This window comes from Gracilinanus agilis, chromosome 5 (genome assembly GCF_016433145.1).
Source record: "Gracilinanus agilis isolate LMUSP501 chromosome 5, AgileGrace, whole genome shotgun sequence".
In the NCBI taxonomy this organism is placed as follows: domain Eukaryota; kingdom Metazoa; phylum Chordata; class Mammalia; order Didelphimorphia; family Didelphidae; genus Gracilinanus; species Gracilinanus agilis.
In genome coordinates, this window is record NC_058134.1 from 47,062,644 (window position 1) to 47,081,775 (window position 19,132).

At 39.5% G+C, this 19,132-nt stretch overlaps 1 protein-coding gene across 2 annotated transcripts in view; it reads right to left on the reverse strand.

Moving 5' to 3' along the window:
* LOC123249169 (myosin VIIA and Rab interacting protein) overlaps positions 1-19,132 on the reverse strand; it is a 400,862-nt gene that overhangs the window by 53,225 nt on the left and 328,505 nt on the right. Inside the window, exons 4-9 of one of the 2 annotated variants that reach the window (XM_044678158.1) lie at positions 17,628-17,708; positions 16,754-16,851; positions 16,441-16,521; positions 15,267-15,404; positions 10,149-10,314; positions 2,504-3,156 (exon numbers count right to left, since the gene is read on the reverse strand). In XM_044678158.1, coding sequence (XP_044534093.1) covers positions 2,504-3,156; positions 10,149-10,314; positions 15,267-15,404; positions 16,441-16,521; positions 16,754-16,851; positions 17,628-17,708 — 1,217 coding nt within the window. Of the gene's footprint in view, positions 1-2,503; positions 3,157-10,148; positions 10,318-15,266; positions 15,405-16,440; positions 16,522-16,753; positions 16,852-17,627; positions 17,709-19,132 lie in introns of both variants that reach the window. The other variant, XM_044678157.1, reaches the window with a different exon arrangement.

Sequence of the window (19,132 nt, forward strand, 5' to 3'; positions counted from 1 at the left end):
CCCAAAAAGAGCCTCTGGTCTGGAGCTCAGCGATCAAATGGGGAGAAGATATGTAAGTAGCTACGAATAAGCGACAGGCAGGATAAAGTAAACCACATGGGGGAGGCACCGGCATTAAGGGGGACGGGCGAAGGCTTCTCCTAGAAGTTGGAATTTTAGCTGGGACGTGAAGGAAACAAGGGAGGCCAGGAGGAGGGGATGAAGAAAGAGGACATTTCAGACATGGGGACAGCCAGAGAAAATTGAGGGATGTCGTATCCTGCTTGAGGAATAGCAAAGAGGCCAATATCTCTAGATTATAAAAAATATGGAGGTGATGAAGGTTTAAAAAGACTGGGAAGGTAGGAAGGGGTCAGGTTATGAAGAGTCTTGAAGACCAAATAGACTATAGACTGGAGAAGAGAAGACTTGGGGAGGGGAGGCAGGATACAATCCTGTTGTTGTTATTCAGTTGCGTCCAAGTTTTTGTGATCCCATTCAGGGTTTTCTTGGCAAAGATACCAGAGTGGTTTGCCATTTCCTCCTTTGGCTCATTTTACAGATGAGGAAACTGAGGCACGAGGGGTTAAGTGTCTTGTCCAGGGTCACACAGTGTCTGAGATCCGCTTTGAATTCAGGAAGATGAGTCTTCTGGACTCTCTCTACTGTACCACCCAGCTGCCCATATGACTTTCTTGCTTAAGACCTTTATGGGGTTCCCCGATGACTAGAATAAAAAATGAACTCCTGAACTTGGTATTTTAAGTTTTTGACTGCCTGAGCCCTCATTTCTCTGCCTTTACTTTTTACACACCATTTGCCTTTATCACCTTTATGCTCCTGCCAAACCAGACAACTCACCATCTCCCAAGCTCAGAATTCAAATTCTCACCTCCACCCTCTGGGTGGCTCCTTGACCAGAATGTACTTCCTCCTCCCTCCTTCCTTTTAGATCCCTTCTAAGCTTAGTTGGTCCATCCCCTCCTTTTCTGACACCCTCCCACTTGTCACTCTTCTCCCTACCTTGCTCACATCACCGCACCTACACTTACCTGCAGCTACTTTTTATCCACCTGGCCGCCTCTGCAGCAGAATTTAAGCCCTTCCAAAGCAAGGGCCATTTTGTTTTCCTCTTTGTATCTTTACCTTGTCATGGCAGGTTCTACCCAAATGGTGACTGTGTTGACTTTAAGCCAACATTAGCAAAGTTCTGAAGAGCTGGAATGAGGGGAATTGCAAATGTGATAGAAAGAGGGCTGGGGTATGAAATCGGAGGACCTGGCTTGAAATGGTGCTTCTGCCATCTACGACTTAGGTCCCCCTGGGTGAATCATTAAACTCTCTGGGTTTTAGTTTTTCTTATCTGTGAGGCTCTTTCCAGCTCTGAAACCTCAAGTCATGGGAAAATAGGGCCGGGTTGGGTTCAAATCCAACTTGGGACACTGGCTGTGTGACCCTAAGCAAGTCACTAAATGTCCTTATGCCTTGGTTTCTTCATCAGTAAAAGGATGGAGTGGGGCTTGATAGCCTCTAAAATCCCTTCAAGCTTTAAAGTTGCGACCCCTTGGTCTTGTAACCTTATTTATAATCAATTATTTGCAGCAAATGGCAGCTTCTTTGAACCTCCTCTTTGAACCTTTCTCTACAAAGAAAGACCTTTCATGTTCCTTCCAGGTTTTGGCGTCTATCACTCTCTGAATGGTTTCAGCAAAAGTCTTTTTTGGATGAAGGCTTCCTCAGAAGCAAGGGCTGACTGTGTGTTGGCGCAGTCAGAGAAGCTTCCTGGAGGAGGGGGAATTTCAGAGAGATGGGAAGAGATGGGATGAGGGAGCCAGAGAAGAGAAGGCATCCCCCTGAGAAGAGGCGAAGCGAGATGCACGGCACTGAAAAGGCACTGGGCGTCTGTAAACCCACAGGATTGATGAGAGCTGCAGAAAGGAAAGAGCCCGTAGAGGTCCTCTAATCAACACCCTTATTTTACAGCTAAGTAAACTGAGGCTAAGGGTGACCAGCTTCACACAAAACAATGTCCGAGGTGGGTTTGAACCTGGGTCTTTTGACTCCAGAGCTGGCTCTCTTTAAATTGCTCTATGCCGCTCTTAATATGTGTTGTAGGAAATATCAAGAATATGGAAACAGGTCTTGGTCCATGACACGTGTAAAACCCAGTGAAATTGAGTATCGGCTACAGGAGGGGGTGGGAGGAGGGGAGGGAAAACACGAATCATGGAACTATGGGAAAATTTTCTTAATGAATCCATTAAATAAAATTTTAAAAAGATGTATGTTAAAGGCAAAAAAAAAAAAAAAAGAATAAAAAAATATTTGTTGTATGAGCAACGCAGATGGCAGAGGGGTGGCTGTCTATGAAATGTTAAGGGGACCTGTGAGGAGCCCACTTTGGCCGGAATAAAGGGCTCTCCTAGGGGAGCAGCAGGAAAGAGAGCCGATTTGAACCCGGATCTCCCTTTTCCAGGCCCCCCCGCCGCCCCTTGTCTCATGAGAATAGACTCTCAGCTCTTACCTGATTGGAGTCTGAATCCTTCTCGCGGCTTTGTGCCGGGGGCTGCCCTGGGGCCGCCTCCTCGGGGGCCAGCTTGCTCCTCCGCCACCTCCTGGACCGCTTGTCGGCCGGATGGGGAGCCTCCTCGGCCTCGCTGCTGTCTGAGTCCTGGGTGTCCGCGGCTTGGGGGTTGAAGTTCACGTCCAGCCCTGCTTGGAGGTGCGCCTTCTCTGAGGAGTGGGTGCCGGGAGGCTTCCTCTGCAGCCACGGTCTCTTGGCCGGCCCCTGCGCGTCCCGGGAGGAGCTCACGGAAGACGTCTCCGAGTCCGAGCACATGGCCTCGGGGTTGGTGCACCGGCCGGATGAGGGGGACGTCCCCCGGGGACACGCCTCGTGGCCGAAAGCCCACTCGGGCTGATGGGGGCAATCGGTGGAGCACGAGTTTTCCGACAGGCTCTGCGGTCTCTGGTGGAGCTTGTTCAGGGTCATGTTCCAGTCAAAGTCGTCCTCGCTGTCCGAGCCCATCTCGTCATAGGCGGACACCACGCTGGACTCCTTCTCCAGAGCCTGGAACGCCGCACTCTTGGATTTGGCCAGAAGCCGCTGGTGGGGGAACAGCTTATTCTTCAAGGCCACCCAGTTCCCATCAGCACTTTGCAAAACAGGGTCTGGATCTGGAAAGACGGCAAAGAGACACCCAGTGAGGCATCTTCTGCCCAACCATTCTTGGCAAGGACACAGTAAATCAATGAACTTATTAATAATAAAATATTAAAATGTTTTTATATTAATATATAACAATATTATATAATACATAGAATATTATAACAATATATTATATGATACACATAACATATACTAAATAACTAAATTTATTAATAAAATATTAAAATATTTTATATTAATATATAATACATAGAATATTATAATAATANTCGTCATAGGCGGACACCACGCTGGACTCCTTCTCCAGAGCCTGGAATGCCGCACTCTTGGATTTGGCCAGAAGGCGCTGGTGGGGGAACAGCTTATTCTTCAAGGCCACCCAGTTCCCATCAGCACTTTGCAAAACAGGGTCTGGATCTGGAAAGATGGCAAAGAGACACCCAGTGAGGCATCTTCTGCCCAACCATTCTTGGCAAGGACACAGTAAATCACTGAACTTATTAATAATAAAATATTAAAATGTTTTTATATTAATATATAACAATATTATATAATACATAGAATATTATAACAATATGTTATATGATACACATAACATATACTAAATAACTAAATTTATTAATAAAATATTAAAATATTTTATATTAATATATAATACATAGAATATTATAATAATATATGATACACATAATATATTAAATAACTGAACTTATTAATACAATATTAACATATTTTATATTAACACATTATATACAATAATATATTACACATAGAATATTATAATATATTATATGATACATATAATATATATTAAATAACTGAACTTATTAAAATATTAAAATATTTTAATATTATATATAATATATTATATAATAAATATAATATATTTTATAATATATTTTATAATCATATATCATATAATAGATATAATATATGTTAAATAACTGAACTTATTAATAATAAAATAATAAAAATAAAAAACTTCTAGGGGTTTGCAATGTGGAAAGGGGAGAATGGTGCCCACTGACCTTCACATGGTTCAAACCAATAGCAGGATGGATGGAGAGCTTTATCATTATTAATAGGACCTCCTTTATTCTAAATTGGCCTCTCCACCAGAACTTGGAATGGGGGCTATTAGATCATGATGAAGCCCCAGAGGAGGAGCTGAGGAAGAGCTCTGTATCCCAGCGGGAAGGAGGACACAAACTGATCTGCCCAGTAGCAGTGGGCAAGGCTTTGAGATTTAGCCTCTCTAGAGTCCCTCTTGGTCTTGTTCTCTGTCCCTTTGCTGAGCCCTCTTGGTTCTGCTGCCTCTTCTTTCTTACATCAGGCAGGAGAACAGAAAGCTCTCTCCCTTCAGTGGTCCTTTTCTTCTGGAGTTCTCCCCACTAGCCCAGAGCACTATGGCTCTTCGGCTTCTCTGTAGGCAGGGGAGTAGAAGGTATTCTCCTGACACACAGAGGAGCCAACAACACGCTTTTTCTTCCATTTTCGTTCTTCACCTCCCCTCTGCCCCAAATTAGAAGGTTTGTAGGACCTCGAGTGGAGGAAAGGTCTCCAGAAGTCAACTACAAATCTAAAACCACCCTCTTTCTGAGAAGAACTGAGCACCTTATAAAGGTTTTAGGAAAGAGAATAGAATAGCTGTCTCAAAATTCTGGGGAAGAAGGATAAAAGCTAGCAGGCAGAGGGGTGAGGACATCATTGAGTTGGTCTTCAAAGTTTTACAGGCAGTGCCTGTGTGTACAACTAGAACAACAGGATTTCAGGGCTAGGAGAGACCTAACGGATCCCCCTTTTTTTGTACATCCTATTGTACAGGCTGCCCCCTTGGTCCTGTTATCATTTTCACTCCTCTCTAGGTCGAGCTTGAACGTGAGAGGTAAGAAAAACACAGGAGACCCCAAGAAGTCCTGGCTAGCACAGGTGCTCTGGCGGGGGGTAAGGATGGTTCTGACTGGTGGGATGGCCAGTTCAGCTTTGGGGTCCCGAGGTCAGCACCGAGGCACGACCTGACTCCCCCAACATGCAGCGACCTGACAGACTCCTCTGCCTTTCCTGGCTCTGTACCTCCCTGGGATGCCTGGCATAATGGCATCCCCCCTACAGGAATATGGAATGGAACTCAACAGCGGGAAGGGATTTGGGGATCTGATAGCTTTGGCTTCCAGTCCAGGAGCTTAGCCCACCCTGCTGGGCTCTGCTTTTATTCTGTTGTTTGGCTGGTCTTGAAAATGCTTTCGTACCACACACAGTCTCCATTCCCTGGACTTAAGCCATGGCTACCTTCCTATAAAGTGCTTTTTTTATAGGAGGGGGAATTATTGCATAAGTTGTCTAGAAATGTCAAAAATGCAAAAATACCTTATTGTGCATATCTGGACATATGTGCATACATGTATGTGTACATATACACAAGAACAGTCATGCATGCATATATATCTATGTCTAACATGAACAGAGAAGTTCCATCGAGGACACTCTAACAATATTTCTTCTTGGAGTCTTTCTGTCTTATAGTCTTGCCTGGGGGCAACTGAAGGGTTAAGTGGCGTGTGTGTGTGTGTGTGTGTGTGTGTGTGTGTGTGTGTGTGTGTGAATTTATTTATGAATCAGATTTGTGATTTCATTAGTATAAGGAACTCCCAGGGAGGAAACTCTATTAAAGCCAAGAAATTCTCCTCATTAAACTCTCTCTCTCTCGAGTGCCTTCTCTTCACCTTCCAGTCTTACACAGTTGCCTGGGAATAGAAAGAGGCTAAATGAGTTGCCCCTCGAGATAGTAAAGATCAGAAATGGGGCTTGAACTTTGGTCTCCCCAAGTTCAGGCCTGTCTCTCTAGCTCTCACGTCATGCTTCCCCTCATCTGTACAGGGACTGTGATGGGGGCTGATATTATTGAATGAATAACCATCAAATAGGATCCTAATATAATAATAACTTTATTTTGTGGGGCAGGTGGGTGGTGTCATGGAAAACCTGACTTCTGAGTTATGTCTCAAACACAAACAAATGGTGATCCTGGGCAAATTAGTTAACCTCTGAGCCTCAGTTTCCTCAACTGTAAAATGAGAATAGAGGGAAAGTGCTAGAAGAATGTTAATTATTTTTATTACTGTGCTTTAAAAAGTGCCATATGTGCATAATCTCATGTAATCCTCATGAAAAAATTATGTAAAGTGGGTAGTACAATTATTATCTCCTTGTTATAAATGAAGAAACTGTGGATGGATCTTTGAAGCTCCAAATCTACTTTTCAGGCTACCATGTTGCTTCTCTTAACTGGGGTAGGGCAGGGTAAATCTGTAAAAGGAGGAAGATGGAAGAGATTATCTTTAAAGTCTTTCCTGTTCTAAACCTATAATCCTGTAAATGCATTAGAGGAGAGTTTCATGTCCAAACGCTAGTGTCTGCTAAGCAAACATACTGATCGTATCATGGAATGACCATGGTGGGACTTGGCGGGAGGAACCTGGCTTTGAGTTATAGCTCTGACACCTTGCAGTATGAACACAGCCTCTCACCTCTCTTATCCTTAATTTCCTCATCAATAAAATGGGGATAAAAAGACTTGTGCTATCTATCTTATTAATTTGTTAAAAAGTCCAGAATCAGATTAAAATATAATGATAAATAATTATACAAATTATAAATCAAGGCTAAAGGATATGAATTATGAATAAAATATACTGAGAAATTTTTAACAAAATAAATAAAAAGACAAGACGACACAGATCACAGATCCATTTCTATTTGAGTTTGATACTCCCGCTCTAATCAACCTCAGGACACGTTAGGAATGGGATTGGGTATTCTGTTCATTCCAAATGGCGAAGCTGCCTTTGCCCCTACTCCGGGATTAGCATGGAACATCCCATCAGTGGGTGGTATGTGCGTGGGTGAGAATCTCAAATCACACTTTTCAAAGCTATAGAACTTGTGGGCTGCAGAGGTCAGACGTCTTGCCTTTCATGGAGGGATTTAAATAAAAATAAAATAAAAATCTGCCATGTGAATTCTCTTCAAATACACGGTGGTACGCAGGATAACTGGCTATAAGAAGACAGAGAAGGAAGCTGGAGACAAAGGCATTCTGGTCCCCATCTGTGTAGCCCTCTGGCATGGAACCCACCGAAACTCTGATCCCCTTTAGGGGTGGGGGTGATTCTCTTAGAACTGCCAAGAATTTGAACATTAAGTCCTTGATCTTGGGGTGCCCGGTGGCTGGCAGGTGCTCTAGACGAATGGCCCTTTTTGACCAATTCCTCTCCCGAAGCATAAAAAACAATGTAAAAAACAGGACAACATTCATTAATAAATTGAGGGGATTCATTCCAGTCCCCAGAGGCTGCCTTTCTTCTTCTATTTCAATGCTGTTAAATGGAGAAATGGCCTCTAGAGATCATTTGCTCCCTTGTTAAACACATTAGACTGCCACTGGGGACATCATGTGTTAAAATGCTTAACAGCACCAGCGCCAGAATGCCCAGAGCCAGAAGTTCTTCAGGAAATATTGGTGGGATCTTCTGAGATGCAGACGCTCTTTTTTCTTTTTTTTTAATACCCTCTAAGAAAGTAGTCAAGTTTTTGTACATACATATTAAGACTAACTACACAAGTCTGCCTTGCTTCATTATGAACATCATCATTAATGTATTAATAACATTATGTTTAATAATGTTTGTTTTTTATATATTTATATAATTAATTTTATACCTATTATAATGATATAATGCAACAATCATTTTATAATATTATTAATAATTATAATAAATTTATTGTGTAAAATTTATTATAATAAAAACATAATAATAAAAATAAGAGTAGCACCTCCTATTTTTGTCGCATTTTTAAGGTTGCCAAAGTATTCTGTATGCAACAACCCTATGAAGTCGGAAGAGAAAGAGAGGCCATATAGTTCAGTGGAAAGTACAGATTTTGAAGGGATTCTAGTGACTCAGATCAGGAAAATCCAGGTTTCAATCTGCCTCTGACCCTTGCTAGCTGTGTGACCATGAGCAAATTAGATATAACTTCTGAATCTTGTTATCTTCTTTTATAGAATAAGAATAAAAACAACTGCAATCTCTTCCCCCTCTAGGTCGTCTGAGTATTAGTTGAGGGAACGTATGTAAAATCTTTCAAAGTGATAGCTATGATTATTATTAGCATCATCCTTATATACAGAATATAAATATATTTTTTCTACATAGCTATTATATGTAGATACATATATATGACATTTAGAGATATATCTATAGAATAAAGAAATCAGATCTGATCATTTTTAATTTAATAAGATCATCAATGACTTAAGGCTGGGAGAGACTGTGTAGATCATCTGTCTCAACCTCCTTGTTTTTACAGAAGACAATCTGAATCACAGAGAGGAAGGACGTACACTGCCTAAGTTCCTGCAGGTAGTGAGTGACCAACCTGGATTTGTTTCAGTCTTCCAGGAAGACTTCCAGGAGGAATCAAATTAGGCTTCCTCCTATATCACATTGCCTCTTCAGCTTGTCTGCAATGGGTGCCCTCCATGGTGCATAAAAAGAATCGTTGTGAGTGGAATGGTTTATTAGGCAAGTCTACAATGGAAAGGAGTCCCATGTTGACTCTTCATGGAAGGGATGGCATGGTATGAGAACCTGGCCAATATTGGGAAACTGACGTCGGAAATTGCTCTCCATCCCTAACTAGGCTAGTGACATTAGACAAGTCTTGGACCTCTATTTCCCAACCTAAAGAACGGAGTGGTTAGTTAGCTACATGATTGTTAAGGTCTCCTTATAGATCTAATATGCTTTGATTACATTATCACATATGGAAAAGTCAATAATGGGATTATCTTATAATAATAATAATAACAACAACAACAGCAGCAGCAGCAGCCAGCATTAATATATTGCTTTAAGGGTTTCAAAATACTTTATATATATTTATTTTATATTTTATATATAATATTATATTAAATAAATATATATATATAAATTTGTAAATAAAATATATATATAATGCCTTATTATATATAAAGTATTTTGAAACCCTTTGAGATTATTTATATATATATAAAATCTCATTTGTGTCTCATAATGACTCTAGGAGGTAGGTGCTCTCGTTATCCCCATTTTACAGAAGAGGAAGTATAAAAGGTTAAATGGCTTGCCCTGAGTCACACAGCTAGTAAGAGTCTGAGGCTGGATTTCAACACAGGTCTTCCTGACTCCAAGTCTAGAAATCTATGTATTGCACCAAATAGCTGCCATATCAGCTTGGGAAGCAGGAACAAGTAATGAGAAAATATGCAAAGGACAGACAGCCTAAGACTGGGATGTGCATAGCAGTTATGTTCCAAATGCTGAGCATTCACTGAAGAGGAGGAGTTTATTACTAGCTAGTGGGATATGGGGAAAAGAGTAGTGGAGCTGGCATCAGGCGAGGTCCTTAACCTTTTGTGCCTCAGTTTCCTCCTTTATAAAATGGGAATAACCTCCCAGGATTGTTGTGGGAATATCTTATCATTAATATAAATGTATGTTATTTTCATGAGCTACCATTTTAACTATCTTTTGAGCCGAAGGAGGAATTAGAAAGCTCTGGGAAAAGGGCACTTGTGCCTTGGAGAAATCCTCCCTTCTCACCGGTCACTTCAGTGACCCTAAATTCCTGGCAACTAACCAAGGCATTCAGCAGTTTCTGACAATTAACAGACATCCTTCCACACTCCTTGTCAACAAAGTGCTTTTTCACTGCCTAAAATTTTAGATGTAGATATTTGAAATAGATTTTTTTTAATTTATACCAGTTTTCTTTATGATGGTACAGTGTTAAAAGAAAACAAATTACAATTGATCTGTCAAAAAAAATGCTTCAGCATCTGAATGATGAGGAAATTATTTTGGACTCCTATTTAAAGTTCCTGGTGTGGGGGCTAATCAGCAACCACAGATCCCTTCGCAAAGATGCAGATCTACTATAATTATATTAAAATGGTTACTTGTCTCATCTAGTCTGTCCATGCTCTTCCAGCTGGGTAAGGCAGCATGTTCTTGTTCCTTTGGTTTCTGCTCCTGGACCCTCTGCTCTGCCCACAGGGTCTCCAGGGGTGCCGGGACCTTGCTTGGAGCCTCTTCACCAGTTAGGGAGAATGCAGACTGGGATCTCTGCTGAAACGAGAGACAGTATCTTCAAGGGAACAGCTGCCCACTTTTCAGGTGAATTATGGCAATTGATCAATCCGTTCAAGTCAATAAGACTTTACCAAGCACCTACTATGTGCCTGGCACCATGCAAATCATTGGGGATAAAAGTACAAAGAATGAAACAATATTGATTCACAAAAAGTTTACATTCTAGTGGAGGAGGCAAGGAAATAAATTTATATGTGTATATATACCATATTAAAAAACATCTGTCTTAATTTGTACTCTGAGTCCATCACCACTTTGGCAGGAAGTGGGTAGCCTGAATCCTGATTGATTATTGACTTGAACAGCATTCTAAAGTCTTTCAAGGTTATTTGTCTTTATGATGTTATTGTTTGTTTGGTTTGTGCATATTTTTTAAAAGGATTCTTTTCTTTTTTTTTCTTTTCTATTCCAGGGAAGGATAGTTAGTTAGAGAGACAAAATAAATTCTTTTTAACTGGAACAAAATTTAAATACACAGGCATAAAAAATCCAAATATATACAAATTCGTTAAATTAGTTAAATACAAAGTAATTTAGGAAGGAAGGCACTACTCTCCTGGTTTGCCTCCTATTAGTTTCCTTTGCTAGGTCATCATCTACTTCATGCCCTTTATCTGGCAGTGTTCTCTAAGATTTAAATCTAAGCCCTTTTTTCTTCTCTCTCTCTCTCTCTCTCTCTCGCTCTCTCTCTCTCTCTCGCTCTCTCTCTCTCTCTCTCTCGCTCTCTCGCTCTCTCGCTCTCTCTCACTCTCGCTCTCACTCTCTCTGCCTGTTCCTCTTCTGTCTGTCTCTGTTTGTCTCTGCCTGTCTGTTTCTCAGCCTCTGTCTGTATGTCTGTGCCTATCTCTATGGCCATCTGTCTCTCTCAGATTATGAGGCTTCTTGAAGGCAAAGACTATCTTTTTCTTCTTTATATCTGAGTTATTCAGCACAATGTCTGGTGTGTATTAAGCACTTAATTACTGTTTATCAACTGGTAATTTTATCAACTTTCTATGATTTTAACTGTCATCTCTACATAGAAAACATGTAAATATAAAAAGTATTATCTATTATAATGCTTATATAAGCGCCTATATATGTATACATATGTGTATATGTATATTTGAATGTATGTGTGTCCCCAAAACTTCAGTACAGTTAGGTTAAAGCTGAAATAAGACTTCTGGAACACTTTGTTCAAAAATGTGTACATGCATATGGACATTTGGGTATTTATGTATTATATTCACAAATGTGTGAATAATAGATAGCAATTGTGTGTGTGTGTGTGTGTGTGTGTGTGTGTGTGTGTGTGTGTGTGTATCAGAGGGGATTTGATTGGAAAATCCTTTCAGTCCATTTTTTGGCCGTAATCTGATTCTATCAAGATTGGCAGGTAAAAACTGTTAGTATTTATATGTGTATGGAGAGACTTTCTTCTTAACCCTCAAAAAGTATTAACTCTAATTCCATCATGTAAAACTACATGCTCCAATCGAGAATTCCCCTATTATATGGGCAATTCCAAAGTTGTCAGGGTACCTGGCAACCTGAAGAAATGTAGTTTCATCAAGCTCTTTTACTATAGCAAACTCTCCCAAACAAATGTCATTAGAATAGCTGTTATTAATTAATTAATTAAGCCTAGTTATTAATCGAAGGTACTAGATTTATCAGTTAAGAGTGTTTTTTTTTCAATCAAGTAAGCAGAGGAGAGTGAAGGTAGGACCCCAGGATCACAGAAAGCATTCAAAAAGATTTATGGCATTTAAATAAATCTGCTGGTTATCTATATTTATATCTATATATTTACCTATCCATCCATCCATCAGTCCATTTATCCATCCATCTTTCTGTCCATCCATTCATCTATCTATCTATCATATGAGTAGATCCCACCTAGGAGCCAATAGCCATGTCCAACTCACAACTGGGCATCCTTGTTAAGGAAGGAAAGTGTAGCCATTATCCAGAAACTTCTGGGGTGGGCTTAGGGTCTCTGAAAAATACTAGTAATGTGACCCTGAACAAATCAATCAATCAATCAATCTATCAGTACTCCAGGAAATTCTCTAACTCTTAATCGATGACTAAGTCCCAACTTATATCTGTAGAGTTTTGTCCTTGGGGGTTTTGATAGCAATGAAATCATAAAAACTTCTTCAGTGCCTTGAATGATACCTTGTATACAATAGGCTATCAGTATTTGCTTATTGAACAGAAACTAATGTTTCCCATCAGTTAACTGGAGAATTTATTGTCCAGGAGGTGGCACCACAACTACATATTTTCCTGATCATTGACTAGTTTTACCCTTCCTAATAAAGTTGTGAGGAATGACTTATCCATTCTCTCACCCCATGTCTGCATGGTTTCTCTTATTTTCCTCTCTCTTCCCTTCCTTTTCTCCCTGCCTTTATTACAAGGGTATTTATTTAGACAAAACAAAATTAAGGGGAACTTTGGAAACTCTAACTCAAAATTCTACTTGTGTAATAACCACAGAAATAAAAAACAATCTCTCATTGCTTGTCGAATTTTATTTTAGTGGTCTATAGGAGTGAAATTGGAGACTTTTCCCTTAGTCAACGATTCGGAAGGATACTTTAAGCCATTTCCAGCTGGTATTTCACTAATTAGTTTAAGGGGAAAAGTTGAATTTGTTCTATTCTTGCTTTGAGAAGTTTGAACATAATTGGGAATAATTTACTCTTTGAGCTCAGATCCTGAGTCAGGCAACTAGGCTTCATTGTTGATGTGGTTAGCCCTAATGACAAACAGATGGTGTCATCAGTCTCTCTTCCCTTCTCTTATGACAAGTGGCCCTGATGAATGTTTGGTAGGAAATGAGGCACCACGCAGCTAGTGTTACTAAATAAGGTGCCTCTGTCATTTGAAAAAATGTTGTTGATTTTTTCCCCACTGTACAGGAAATGCTTTGGAAAAATCCATCAAAGATTGTGCGGGTCAGTTCACATTATATTTGTACAAATGCTTAGAATGATGCCTAGGATATAATAGTTGTTCTATAAATACTTATTTATTCCCTCTTCCCCTCCATGAAGCTTCTTACTGTCGTTCCAAGCGATACAGCTAGACATTGTAATAAAGAATCCTCTAACTCAAACTTTTTGGTGGTGTCTGTACCCCAAACTCAGGTGGTTTGGCAGCAAAGTTCTGACACTCAAACTTTCTTGATGATATAACCAATACAAGACAAACACAACAGAAATATACACAAGAAAAACATGGAAGACCACCAGATCCCTGTAAACCCACCCCAGCAGCATAAAGAGGTCTCAGTAGGCTCTTTATCTTTCCCTTCTTCTAACTTAAGTAGCCACAGTAGTCTAACGGGCCAGCCTCTAACACCTAGAAAGAGACCTTCCTTCTGGTTCTTAAATGCCAATTACAAGCAGCTCCAGAATGGAAAAGAGACTGATAGAATCCTCAAAACTCCTGCATAGATGCTGCCTTGCTGAACCCACGCTTATAAGCCTTAGCTTTCTGATTGTGGTGCTGTCAAGAAGAGAGTCAGAAACTAGAGCATCATTAGAAATGTATAATTTTATTGATGTCTTTGGTTCTTATGTCCCCTAACTTTCCCTATATCTCTCCTTCTTCTCTCCTCCCAATGAGCCATTCTATGTAAGAAAGAAGATTTTAAGGGAAAAAAAGAGGAAGAAGAGAAAAAAAAGAAAATTAAGCAAAGTAAAAAAGTCTGAAAGTATAGGCAATGTTCTATAACTCTGGACCCAGAAAATTTGTATTTTAGTGAGAAAAGAGGTCAGAAAGTTCTAGGTTTTGCACTAGGCAGAAAATTTTAAATTGTAGGTTTTATTTGATACAATTGTGAAAATTTTAGAATTTCACATCATTTCTCTGAAAAAATAGTGAGTCTCAGCAATTTGTAATTCCTGGTTGGGCGATGAATGCTCCAGCAAAGTCCACTCAAATCTCATCTCTTGAAAGAGATCTTCTATGGTTTCCCCCTCTCTACCACTTCACTTCACTGCCAATGTCTCCCCAGTTAGATCACCTTCTCTTCACACTTTCTGTAGCTTGTATGTACACTGTTATTTGTACATTTTCTCTCCATTAGAGTATAAGCCCCTAGAAGGCAGGGTCTTTGCATCTACAGGGCTTAGCACTAAGAAGCATATAATAACCGACAGACTATCAGGCTTTAGATTATAAAATGGATAACCTTTTCCCATTCTTAGCCAAATCATTTCTTCTTCATATCATGGTAGGGCACTTGAGATTTTCTGTACCTTTATGGCTCTCTGAAAGCTAAACAAGCTTCTGTTTTCAGTTCTTTGTGGGTTAGAATCCTCTCCAATTTTTAGTTCTAATGCATGTATTTTTCTTGGTCTGTCTTAGCTGAAAAGCTAGGTTGTGTAATAGAGAACTGAACATGGAATCAGGAAGACCTTGCTTCAAATACTGCCTCATACTATGAGCACCTAAAGATGGACTTTAATCAAACACTTCATTTCCCACCCCTCAGGGTAAAAAAAAAAGGAAACAAAGATTCCTTTCTTCCTCAGCCTCTTCCCCCATTCCATGTTTTTGCCTGGGTTGAAATAGGAATTAGGTTCTCCAAAGAGTGATTAAATGCAGGCTTACTAGCCTGATAGGCTTAGGTAAGTAATTTAAGTTCTCAAGCCTCAGTTTCCCCTCTGTAAAATGGGGATAATAATAGCATCTAGTTCTCAGGATTGTTGTAAGGATCAAATGAGATATTTGCAAAATGTTTAGCAAACAAAGTACCACATATATGCTATTATTGTCATTGTTATTATTTCTAAGAGATAGCATTTAATGAAATACCATTAAGAGTTAAAAATTTATAAATTACCTCCCAGAAATCTGTAGAACACTCTCTTTACAATACACAAACACAATACCAGTGTCTATGATGGCCTTGGCTGGATACTCACCAAGAGTGAGCAGGATGCCTGTTGTCCCCCTGGAAAAGCCGGCATCCTCTGACTGGTCACCTTCCTAGCAATGCTGCTTGGCTGCGTCCAGTCAGATTCCTTCTCTGTTTGTTCTTTGCCTTTTTGCTTCTTTATGATCTGAAATGTTTTCAAAGAAAGGTGGTTGAGTTCTTTTATTCTTTGCATGGCCAGGTGCTGATTGAAAATACTTCGGACATGTGCCCAGGGACACAGGAGTCCTGGTTTGGCTTCTAGAGTGTCCTCTACTTTGGTCAAAAAAAAAAAAAAAAAAAAAGGTGGTGTCTTTGAGACCAGTTTTATAGAAGGGCGTGTGGTAGAGTAGGAAGAGTATTGAATGTGGGGCTACATTGGATTTGCTATTTAGTGAAATGATTAAAATAAGAAAAATCTTTTTATATTATTAATTTTATTAAAATAAGAAAAACCGGAGTTTCCTCCACCTGAAATTAACTAACTCCCCAGCTACTGTGAATCTCCTCCAATTCAAAGTTTTCCTCTTAGGCGCGGGATTAGTCCTTATTTAGACCAATCCCACGCCTGGAAGTAGGGGGCGTGGTCTCCCCTAGCACGGGATTGATCTATTCAGGACCAATCCCACACTGGGAAATAGGGGGCGTGTTTCTTCCTCCTGCACGGGATTGGTCCATTTAAGACCAATCCCACACCAGGAAGTAAGGGGGAGGGGCCCCTGGGGCATGCCATGACACTTAAAAACCCACATTAGTATATCTGTGCATTCTCCGGGCCTCAGTGTCTTTATTTGTACAATGTAGAGGCTTTGACTTGGAGATGACATCCAAGGTCCCTTTCCGTTTTACGTACATGATCCCCAAGGAGGGATAACCAAGGTTCTTCATGGGTAGTTTCAATAGGAACTTTACTGAAAGTCTGACTGCCAAACAAGGTAGGTTCCATTTTGATATGGTGGCCCATTTGGGAATTGCTTCTACCCTCTAAGATGGGGTGGTAGCAAGTGTGCTCAGGAGATCCAGTGAGAGCGACAGAGATCATTCAGGGACCCTGGGCAGAAGCCAAAGCAAGGGGATGCTACCCTCGAGCGTCCCTGGATGCAATTGCTGTGAAGATGGAACATGGCGACAGTGAAGGATTGAGAGAGGTTAACACATTTCTTAGAATTTCTTGTCATTTGTACCTTCTGCACTATGGTAGTGGCAAGTTCTTCTATCAACTCCTCCTTGTGTTCACGAAGATAACAAGCTTCGTTCTGCTTGTCCTAAAAGAAGACAGGCATTTATCCATGCTGTTGTTGGTAGGTATACAGACGGTCACAAAATGGCGCCTGTAAGGAATTGGCAACATTTTTCTTGTAGCATACAAGATTAAAAATGGCTTTCAGTGGTTTTCATAAAGAAAGGGAAGCTTACTCCCTGGGAGGAAGCCACTGGAGGCCATACTTTATAACTGGGCCCATGATACAGGGAGATTCCACACAAAAGGACATTTACCAGACTGTCACCAGATGCTTCTGCCTTGGAAATGGCCTCTTCCACAGCCTCTTCAGCAACACGCAAGGCTACAGCCAGGGTGTCCATCATGCTGTGTCCTGCTCAGGAAATAAAAATGCATCCATTTTACTAGATGGCATATGATATTTCCTGATTGGAAATGACAGTTTTAATCATCCTTTATTCTTTACTGCTTTCCTCAGATGAACATTAGACTATACCACTTTTTTATTTAAAAAATGATATATTATCTTCAAGACTGAATTATGCCATGAAATAATTATTCAAATTAGAAAAATTAACATAATTAATAGTATTTTTAAATGTCAAAAAATACACAATAGATACAAAAAAGCCTTTGAAAACCATAGCATTCATTCATGCTCAAAACTATATAAAGAGACTTATACCATTTTTATGAATCAAGATAAAGAGGAAGGTAGTATAGCCCAATGGTGATGTCACTATATTTGGTTTTAGAGGATCTGAGTTCAAAATCTGTATCTATTGCTTAGTTCCCAAGTGACTATGGGCAAGTTGCTTATCCTCTCTGGTCCTCAGTGCCTTCATTCATAAAATAAGGATTGGATTAGACCAGTGGTGTCAAGCTCAAATAGAAACAGATCCCTGTGGCCACATATTGACCTAGAACACTACAAGTTAATATTATCTGTGTTGTATTTTTTGTTGTTGCTGTTAAAACATTTACCAGTGACAATTTAGTCTGCTTTGCAAAATACTTGGAAGTCACTGGACTTGGAAAACAAGTCTAATTCCATTTTGGGATGGAGGTTTAAGATGTAATAGTAACTTAAGGGTTTTTTTGGTGTTTTTTTTTTTTGTTTGTTTTTGTTTTTTTCTTAAGGAATATTACCTTCAGTCTGCCTGTAGAATGTAGAATCACTGCCACTAATGCTTCCTTCATTCTCCAGACTCGGCTCCAAAAAACTTGCTTCTACAATAAAATGAAATAAAAGGGGAGTTCAACAAATAGCATTCTCATAGATCATTATTGACTACCTAGACCAGTGGATGTTAAACTTTTTGTGGTGGTGAGACTATTCATTAATAATCAATCGATTGACTCAATCATTCATTTAGTCATTCATTCGTTTACCTATTCGCATTTTTCTTCCTTCCTTTCTCCCCCCTCTCTCTTCCTCTTCCTTCCTTCTTTCCTTCCTTCCTTCTTTTCTTTTTTTCCTTCTTTCCTTATCTTCCATCTTAGAATCAATACTTAGTATTGGTTCTAAGGCAGAAGAGTGGTAAGGGTGAGGCAATCAGGGGTAAGTGACTTGTCCAGGATCACAGCTAAAAAGTATCTGAGGTCAGATTTAGAACTAGGACCTCACATCTCTAGGCCTAGCTCTGTATCTACTAAGTCACCTAGCAAAGCCCTGCTCCTTCTTTTCTATACTAATCATTTCTTAATGAAATGAAATAATTTCTAATATTAAACCCTTCAATAAAACCATTATATCTGATAGTATGTGGATCATTCCATTCTTGTATTCTCCCTGCCACCCCATTTTTACTTAGAGGAAAGAAATATATTTGATCATCTCTACAAAACTACAACAACTGGTAACAATTCATATTTAAATAGCACTTTTAAGATTTACAGAGAAATTTTTACACATGATCTTATTTGATCCTCACAACAGAGCTAGGTATTATTATTTTTCCTATTGTATAGATGGGCAAACTGAGGATGAGAGAGGATTAATGAATGACTTGCCCAGATTCACACAGTGTGTTTCTTTGGCAGATTTGAACCCAGGTGTCTTGATGCTTCATCTACTACATTATTCTTCTTCTCAACATGGTTCACTGAAAATAATCAGTATTTTATTTTTTTTAATGTTCAATTAGATCAGTGATTTCCAAAGTGGGCTCTACCGCTCCCTGATGGGTGCTGCAGTGATCTAGGAGGGTGGTGATGGCCACAGGTGCATTTATCTTTCCTATTAATTGCTATTAAAATTTAAAAAAATTAATTTCCAGGGGCTAAGTAATATTTTTTCTGGAAAGGGGGCGGTAGGCCAAAAAAGTTTGGGAACACCGATTTAGATTATTATAGATATTGTATTTACTGCCATAATTTTGCTCATATATCTTTGCTTTAATACATATAGTTATGCCCATGCCTCACTCAATAACTAATATTTATTGTTTCTTACTGTATCATAGTTTTCCATTTTAGTCATGTGTTTGTTCAGTTATTTAATAATCAATAAAGAAATTTTTTAAAATGTATATAAAATAGCTCTGACAAATGTCTTTTATCATATAAATATCATTTCATTTCTAATTATTGTTACCATAAAAAATTGCTATGAATAATTTGGAATGTGAAGAAACTTATCTTTTTGCCTTCCA